The following is a 9,471-nucleotide window of genomic DNA, read 5'->3' as shown; positions in this document are numbered from 1 at the left end:
CCCCAAGTCTCTTTCTTCCGTAGTGCTAGCCAACGTAGCACTGCTGAGCCTATAAGGATTCTGCAGGTTTTTCTTCTCAAGGTGGAGAACCTTGCATTTTTCGGTGTTAAACACCATCAGGTTCTCATCCGCCCATTTGCTAAGCCTGTCCAGGTCAGCCTGGATCACCTGCCTGTCCTCTGATGTGGATGCTTTGCCCCAAAGTTTGGTGTCATCGGCGAACTTGGCCAGTCCACTCCTGACTCCAATGTTCACATCATTAATGAAGATGTTGAACAATAGTGGTCTGAGGACAGAGCTTTGGGGGACCCCACTAGTCACAGGACACCATGATGAGTGACTGCCATCAATTACTACCCTCTGGGTCTGACCACAGAGCCAATTTCCCAGCCAGCAGATCATGGTGGTCCCAAGGCCACAATTGGCCAGTTTCGCCAAGAGGTGATCATGGGATACCAGATCAAAGGCTTTTTTGAAGTCGATCTATGATATCAATCTCTTCTCCCTTGTCCAGGTGATTTGATTTAAAGAATAGACAAATTGGGGGTGATGGTGAACAATAGTATGAAGGTACTGTATATTGGATAAAGTAGGCAACGAGACAGAAGGTAAGCTGTCATTGTAAACGTGCATGCATGTATAAATAAAGGGAATAAGTTTCATATGGTAGAGAAAAATGCCAAAAGCTTATACAGAAGCTTAGAAATGGTTACCCTGAAGGATATTCAGGTGCAGTCGCAGAATATTGATTTGTGACAGCTGAATAAAGGAGCTTCTTGGTCAGTATGATACCTGTTCTATGCATACAAAATACCATGAATGGTAGGAAACTAAGAAAGGATTGTTTATGACTCTTCTGTATTTGCTGCCAGTCTGATGTAGATGCAAATATTTTATTTTAAAAACAAAGGTTAATATATAAGAATATTGCTGTCAGGGTGGATTTGATTTAAATCACTAGTCGGGAAGCCTTGACTTAATCATTGTTTTCTACAAAAAGTCCATTCTTGTTGCTTGATACAATCTTAATATATATGTATGAATCACAACTCGGAGATAGATGATGTAGGTTTCTTTCTTAGAAGGTACAGGCTATACATTTTAAAGCGGTGATTTATTTTGACATTTCTTCAGATTAATTTTGTAGCTACATCAGAAAACTGAATTATGATTTGGTTGTTTTATTTGCCAAAGCTAATTGAAGCACATACTTGTGAAGTCATTGGGAGGTGAACTAGCTCCAATTCACTAGATTAATTATGGATATTTGGGGGATATTTTTGCCATGCTGTATTAGGAGGACATCAAATGAGTGCTGCAGCCATATGTTGTTAGCTTTTGGGGCTTTCTTCACTTTCTTCTAGATTTCTTTTCATCTTTGACTACTTCCATCTCTTACAGTCTGGCAAGCCTGCTGCCATGATCGGTTTTTCTTTCTAACATACCATTCCCTCATTAGATCTCAAATCAATGGAGAGGCTATACTAGGGGTTGGCAGTGTTTTTGGGCAGAGTGCCAGAGACACCCACCATTGCAACTTGTAAGATGTTGGCATGCCAAGAGCAGATGGCAGGGGAGCCACGAAGGGCCTGATCATTGTTGTGGCCATGTAGCCCCAACCCCTTCCCTGCCATCCACCCAGAGGCACATGTGCCAAGCGAAAGTCTTTGAGTGCCACACTCTGGCACCCGTGCCGGGGTTGTCTACCCCTGGGCTATACTCAGAAACTTATCCCTCGAGTGCTGGACTATTCTGCTCAAAATGTTTCTCTCTTTTTTTTTTCTTTTTTTTTTTTTTTAACTGCCCCTGCAGCCTTGGATTTATCTCCAGACTCCTCCTTGCCCAGATCTACTCCACCCCCACCAATCCTCTATTCATTTAACTTCTTAAAACTTCACACTTTTAAAGAGAGGTAAGGGTTTGACTCTGTGTACACCAGCTTGCAGAGAGACAATAGGGCTGATGGTAGGTAATCAGGTCTGTTATCTCTCATCTCCATATACTGCTGTTAATAAGGATGTTACCTCTGGAGAGACAGTTCCAGCATTTAAGAACTGAAACTAAACATCACAGAGATGCTTAATGGGAACTTCTAGACTGAGTACTGAGTCCCATTGAGTAAAAATGGTTTTCCTTGGTCTTTAGTAATCTATAGAGGAGCCTCTGGGAACCACATAAGTTTGGGCCTCTAATATAGTCCATGCCCTGTTGTGACCTATTTATAAAACTCTTCTTAGAAGTTATAATCCCTATTCCACAATTGATGTCTTTGACCTTTAACATATCTTACATTAAAACTATATATAGGTTGTTTTTAAAAAAAAATCTTTAAAAAATAAAAAATACAATTAAATATGATTTAAATAAAAATCTGCTATTTTTATTTTAAAAAATAATTGATTTTTATCCACCCCGATTTTGTTCTGCAGTAGCATAACAAAAAGTCCTATCCAAAAGGAAGGAAGATATTACATGGATTGATAATTCTGTTTAAAAGAGATCTTATTTTTATATAAAATTTACAATCAAAATTGTCTTAGTTTCCCCTCTAAATAGGCAGTTAATTTAATTTACTGTATGTAAATGTGAAGCACCAATAAACAGTTCTACAGTGATAGTAATTACAGGTGCATTAAACTTCTCACACCAGAGACAATGAAAGGATTGTACAGGGTCACAAGACATGAAGGAAACAATCCTGGCATTAATTTTCTAATTGAGCCCAGTTAGGAGCAATTTTGAATATTCCACCTGTATACTCCAACAAAATTTTTGCAAAAAAATGTCATTAATTGCAAGCTTTCGGATACAAGCAGCCTTCATCAGGCACCAGAGAAAAGATTGTGAAAGTTCCCCTGGATAGAAATGAAAGTTCATATTTCTATGGTTGGTCTAATAAAATATATCACCTCTGTCCACAAGCCTTGATTGCTTTTTCATCTAGACCAATACTGCTACAACCTGGATACCTGTGACTTGCACTTTTGTTGGCATACACTACTCTTTTGAAACTGGATATCCACTTTTCTGAGCAGGACATACTCTTAATGTCCCAAATTAGGTACCTGATATTCTGAAGTGGCCTTGCATATATATCTTTTTTGTAATGGCATCTACTCAAAGTTATGAATTGCTACTCCTTTACATACTCCTCTACAAGATGAGTGGGAGATTTTTAAATCTGTCCTGGGCTTTCAGAAAACTTTGTTTTCAGACTGCTTTTAGAAGTGCAAGTGCTGAATTCATTTTAAAACTAGAATGAATCTTTAAATTAAATATTGACTCAGTTTTATGAAGGGAATCCAACATGTCTTAACTGAAATGTGTCCATTGCCCTCTGTACCTTTGTGTCTCTGTCTCATGATACTGCAAAGTGCTTATGGTTTTGCTCAGTGGACCAACCAAGTGCTAAATTGAGCAAAGTAAACAAGACTAGAACAAAAGTTAAGTCTATTCACTTTTCATCATGGGAAACCTATGTTTGCCACCAAGGCCTAAGGAAATATATTCTGTTTTGGGGCACAGGGGAAGAGAAGGGAAGGGAAGGGAAGGGAAAGAAAACCAGAATATTTTTTTTTTTGTTCGTTTTGTATCACAGGTCTAAAAGAAAATGGACTAATGTTATCGGCAAAACAAGTAATAATTGCTCTTTTAAAGCTATAACACTGAACATAAAACTAGTTTAGATCAATGCTGTAGAAACATTATTAGTCATTGTATCTATTCTAGAGAATTAATTGCTTTCAGGATAATGGACTCTTGTGCATCACTGAAATGGCTCTAATGAACAAATATTACATTAATTGATTTAAAAACGATTTGCCTCAGTTTAACCTTCTTATATCTTTATCAGTTTGCTGTTTCTTGTTTAACTTTTCACACTAAACTTGTTGGCTATTTCTCCCCCTTCCTCCTGTTCTTTGGGAAGGTAAAGGCTTGAGTATCTTTTGATGGGGGTGCAGGACATGAAACAGAGAGAAACACTTCAGGATACCTGAAAATGACTGATTAAGTTTCAGTAAGCGTTAATTCAGTGATTCTCAACCTTTTCAGACTCCAGGCACCCATTGGTAAATGCCAGCTCTTAGTTTTCACTCCTTTGTTTTAACAATAGAAAATTCTGCTGCTGCAAAGAACTTGCAAAACCCATAAGAGGTCAAAATGGTTTTAACATTAAGGAATCCAATTTGAAATCTCTGGGTCATCTTGTGAATCATGTCTGCACAACTCACAGTGCTAGCACTGTTTGGCACCTCATGGTACTCTGAAAGGGTGTCAAGGCACCCCTGTGGCACTTTGGCTGAGAATCACTGCATTAACTCTGTTGATATTGTTTGTCCATATTTGAAAGGTTTGGATAGTCTAATGCTCTGATTCTTGGTGCAAAGGTATAGTAACATCACAGTTTAGTCCGAATATGATTCATGGGCACTTGTACACATGATGGGAGTTTAGTCCCCTAAATTGAAATGGTGGGTTTCTAATTGTACTATTAAAAACCCACCACTTCAATTTAGGGGCTTCCATCACTGTTATGGTGAGGGGCTCCAACCCTTTTTTTTTTGGTTTGTTTATTCTTTCTTTTCTCTTTTTCCATAGCCTGCCCACATGTCCTCTGGCCAGGGGCCGAGTGACCCCTGAGCTGTGGGAAGCTCTGGTCCTCCCCTCCATGGTGGCGGTGCCCCCTGGGGCTGTCCAGATGGGTGGTTAGTGGGGGAGTGCTGCCCTAGCTACAGCTTGGGCAACAGTTGGATCAGGCTGGGTGCTGCCTCCAAGCTGGGGCAGCACCTGCCCATTAGCCACCCACCCAGGTGGTCCCGGGGGGTGCTGCTGCCGGAAAGGGAAGTACTAGGACTCCCTGCAGCTCAGGGCCTACCAGCAGCTCACCCCTTGGCCGTGGGAGAGATGGGCAGGCTCCACGGGGTGGGGGAGGATCAGGCTGGGCCCCTCACTGCTTTCTTTTTTTCTGGCAGAGCCTGCCCATGTGAGCTGCCAGTGGGCCGAGCAGCCCCTGAGATGCAGGTGGTCCCAGTCCTTCCCTCTGCAGCAGCAGCACCCCCTGGGGGTTCCCAGGCAGGGTACTAGCAGGCCAGGGGCTGCCCTAGTTTGGAGCTTTATATCTTTTCTGCTTCCTATTAATGGCCAGTACTGTTTAATATATTTGTTTGACTTTCTAAACCTGGCTAATTTTAGGTTTAGATCATTTGTTGTGAGCTGCAACCCATTTAGCAAAATGCAGCACAGCAATCTCAGAGCTTATAAAGTGAGAAGCGCTTATTACCAAATATAAACAGGGAATTTCATCTGACAATGTCTTTCAATTGCATATTGTATTTCTTAACCCCCTACTAGCTTTTGATTATGGAGCCTCCAGAGATTCCTGCAGTTTGTCTGCTGCAGTCGCCAAGTCTCAGTAGGGATTCAAATGTTTCCCTCCGCTCTTCCTGTGGAGCTCAGATTCTAACCCAGTCCCCCACCCCCAAAAAAACTCATGGTTGGCATGAAAGAAAGCTGTGTTTTGTTTTGTTTTTTTCCTTTTACTTCCTCTATCCCTTTGTGTATGAAAGAGTCTTCCTTTCGGTAAAGTAAGACTCAGCCAAATGATCTGGATGCTCAGAGTTAATACAGTGGGAATGAGCCTCAGAGGCAGAATGACCAACTCCTTTCTCTCCTCTGGATACTTAAAGCTGAACAAACTTGGACAACAGTGGGGTGGTTTTTGCTTTTATTGTATATTTACATGTATTTGACATGAAACATTATTGCACACGCACTGTATTAAAAAAAACATTTGGGCTGCAAAATCAACTACTCAGAAGTTAGGAAACATCAGAATTAGGGTGGTCTGTACAACCTTAATGCAACCCCCTCGTATATGTTGTTGTTCAAAATCTCGTGTTTTTCTTTTTTTGTGTTTTCTTTCTTCCCCAGAAGAGTCCCTGTTGGCGTAGAGCATAGACATGTCCTACAGATGAATATGAGTTGTTTAATAATGGGGGCTGTTGTCTCACTTGTTGGAGAAGTTTGGAAGGTGGCAGTGATGAGGCAGGGACAGCAGGAGCAAGGAGATGCTCATGGTTGAGGATGCTGAATCCTATTTGGAGAAGTGGATTCTATTCCTACCTCTGAGACGGTTTCTATGCAAAGCTAGTTGAATAATTTCAGCCAGACCTTTTTGCAGGTGGTCTCTTCTCGCATGCCTCTGTTTTTGGCTCCCCAAATACAGTATAGAAAATAGATATCCTGGGGTCTGACTTTTCTGAAATGTCACGTGTTCAGAAATGTGCACGCTATATCAGTAGGATCCATGTATAAATGTGTCAACTGCTATTCAATTATAACTATTCTGAAAAGTCAGATACTCAGAATCATAGAAAGGTAGGGCTGGAAGGAACCTCAGGAGGTCATCTAGTCCAGCCCCCTGCTTATCTAAGCCATCCTGCACAATTATTTTTCTACTCTATTCTTAAAACAGCACAAACAGCCCCCTCTCTCGGCTGCCAGGCACAATGCCTGAAAAAGTCGAGATGCCCAGTAATCTCGGGTTCTGTTCCAAGCCGTCTGGGGGGGATGTGCACACGTGTCTGCTTCCTTGATTTCCTCCCTTCTCCCAACTTCATTCCCATAAAAACTTAATTCCACCTGCCCTTGCCTGCTTCCCAATCCTGACTTCCCCGCTCGTGGCTCCTTATCCCAGTTCAAGTCATCTTCCTTTCTCATCTGCATGCCTCAGGATTTTTGTCTCTCTGCTCTTGCCTGCCAGTGCCTGTCCTCAGGCCACAGCATCCATGATAGGGCTCTGAGCACTCTGCTCTCTGGGTTAGTGCCTACGGGATCTGTGAGCAGAAGAAGCTGTGAATTTGGAGCCCCTTCAATAAGGACAGAACCCTGGATTTTTGTCTCTTGAAACAAATCTCTGAACATACGTAAACTGAAGCTGCTTCTTTGACATTACAGCATGACCACATTTTACTGTCATCTTGAAATCTGGTAGAAGGGGAGTTCTGCCCATGCTGTGCTGCAGTCTGGTAGCATATCATTCTGTTAGGAGGGGGGCTTTGATTTACACTGCAGCTGAACTGCAGGGAGAAGCAATAGCAGCAGCTGGGTCCCAATGCCTGTCTCCTCCTCACCTGAGCTAGGTTATTCTGCTCCCCCAGCCCTGCTAGGACTGCTGCTGACATTTGCTGTACAGGATTCACTCCACTTCTTGTGTGTATTTTGATCTCAAGTCCAGCAGTAGTGTTACTAAGATGACCGTATCAAACTGAAGGTCCAATTTGCATGCTTCCTGCTTATAATCTGGCTGATTAGAAGATTGACCATGTCAAAACTTTTGATTGAAAGGAATCAGATTCATGTTAAGGTGCTATGTGATCTTCTCTATGCATCAGTGCTGCTGTGTTAAGTGTCCAAGGTATATGTGCTTTCTCCGTACCAGAATTTATTTCCAAGGTTGAAGAGATCAAACTCTTCTTGAGAAAGGAGTATTGTGGTGTGGGGGGAGGTGCCTTTAGTAGGAGTCCTTTATTTTCAGATTTCTGTTTCTCTGTGGGCTCTCTCCAGTTGTATAGAATTTTCTGCACCTGTGAACTCTTAGTGTGTGTATATATAAGGAATACATTTCCTATCTGCTAGCACTTATACCTTTTCTTCTTGTGGAATGTACATTAAAATTCACATGCAAATGTAATTTCACTTTAAAAAATCCAGCTGTCTCGTTCTTGTGTTTCTGGTTTTGGTCATGGTGCTGACTGCATATAACTTTGCAGAGTTCTAAACAAATTCTTACTTCACTATTGGAGGAGGTGTATGTCCAAACCTGCCTGAAAATAAGGTAACTTAGTAGGGATTGGCTTTTCCACCTGCAAAACAACAAACCAAGCAACAACAACAAAAATATGTGCTCTTAAAATCATGCATACCTGATGTTTATACCATTTAAGACAGAAATTCAGGTAGTCTTTTCTTTTTTCTTGTCCTGCAGGCTTATCCTAGCAGCTAATAGAGATGAGTTTTACAACAGGCCGTCCAAGTCAGCAGATTTTTGGGACAGCAGCAATGAGATCCTTAGCGGTATGTAATTATTTTTAATGAAAATTGTCTGGAATATTTTTCCCCACGTGGGTCTAGTTGCATATCTGTAATGGCATCTTCAAAAACATACAGATACTCTGGAGGGTGTTTTTTTCAGACCCTTTGTACAGTGGTTGAAAATGAGGTAATGGGTTTATAAGAGAAGGCTAGATCTAAATTGTATTGCTGTTTTTATGGATATTATGTAATCTGTGGATAGATTTTAGTGATTCTTTTTTTTTCACTTGTAAACCGTAATATGAAAGGGAATCATTCAAACTAGAGCAAAACTCATGGACTATATTCCATAACAATAAACTGTAAATTTACAGTGACAGTTCAAGGATACGTTTATACATAGTCTAGTCTATTTTGAGTATTATTTCAGTTAGCTGACTGCAAAAAGTCTTGAACTGTTCTTTTTTTTTTCTCGTCATATTCTCGTATACTTTGGCTCAAGTGGCATGATAAAAATGTGTTGCATTGTCCATCATAATAAAAATATTCAGGATATTTAATAACTGGAGATTAATCTCTTATAACATACTTGGTAGAGGTGACCCTTAAAATAGTTTAACTTAAATAAGGCTCAAAAAAAAGATTTTTTTTTTTTTTTTAACTATACACATCTCACTTTCTTATCAGTTTGCAATATATCGACTAATAACCAAAGCTATTTCGTAGCATCCTGAGCTTTCTGCCTGCTGTCACTAAGAAGACTGTAAAGTTACCCAGTTGTCTAGTTTCTCTTTTATTGAGAATCTATCTTTATCTGTAGAGGTGAATTTAGGTATAATCAGTTATAGTATTTTGCTCAGAAATAGTGAGGCACGAATAGAGCATTGTTTTAATACAAAATTCTGACTCTGAAAAGACTCTTCATTGATGCTGCGTGTTGTTGTCGTTGGCAGGGAAGCCTGTGAGGATAAATTACTCCTACTGCACTGCAGCCTTTTCCTTTTCTGAAATTCTGGCTGATATTCCAAATTCGTGCCAGACCTTCTGGATGCTGCTTCTCTTGTTAGAGATGCAAATAAATAAATAAATAACAATAGAATAACAACCCAAAAGCTTTGAAATCTGAATTTGAACTGAATGCTGGCCTGCAGCCGAGGCATCAAAATCCACTTCTGATGTCATTTTTTTAGTCTGTTTGCACATTTGTTTTAGTTTCATTTGACACACAATGGCGGTGTCAATTCACAATTCTGTGCAGGTCTCATTTGTATGCATGTTAAGCTAATAAGGTTGGTGGTGACCTAAATGAAGGTAGTGATAAAGATGAAAAAACATACAAGACTTTATTTTTGTTGGTCATATGTTTTGACATTGATTATCATTCTTGATGCTTACCCTGACACTTGTTTTTTGTGTTACTGTTAGGTGCTGTCCATT

The 9,471-nt window shown here is 40.4% G+C and overlaps 1 protein-coding gene across 1 annotated transcript in view; it reads left to right on the top strand.

The window, feature by feature from the left end:
* The window catches only part of TANGO2 (transport and golgi organization 2 homolog), a 75,129-nt gene that overhangs the window by 28,947 nt on the left and 36,711 nt on the right, over positions 1-9,471 (top strand). Inside the window, exon 4 of the mRNA XM_019539022.1 lies at positions 7,988-8,076. Coding sequence (XP_019394567.1) covers positions 7,988-8,076 — 89 coding nt within the window. The remainder of the gene's footprint in view (positions 1-7,987; positions 8,077-9,471) is intronic.

Source organism: Crocodylus porosus, unplaced genomic scaffold (genome assembly GCF_001723895.1).
Source record: "Crocodylus porosus isolate Cpor-Errol unplaced genomic scaffold, CroPor_comp1, whole genome shotgun sequence".
NCBI classification, from domain to species: Eukaryota; Metazoa; Chordata; order Crocodylia; family Crocodylidae; genus Crocodylus; species Crocodylus porosus.
The sequence above is the reverse complement of the archived record's forward strand: the minus strand, read 5'-3'. Positions and strand labels throughout refer to the sequence as shown.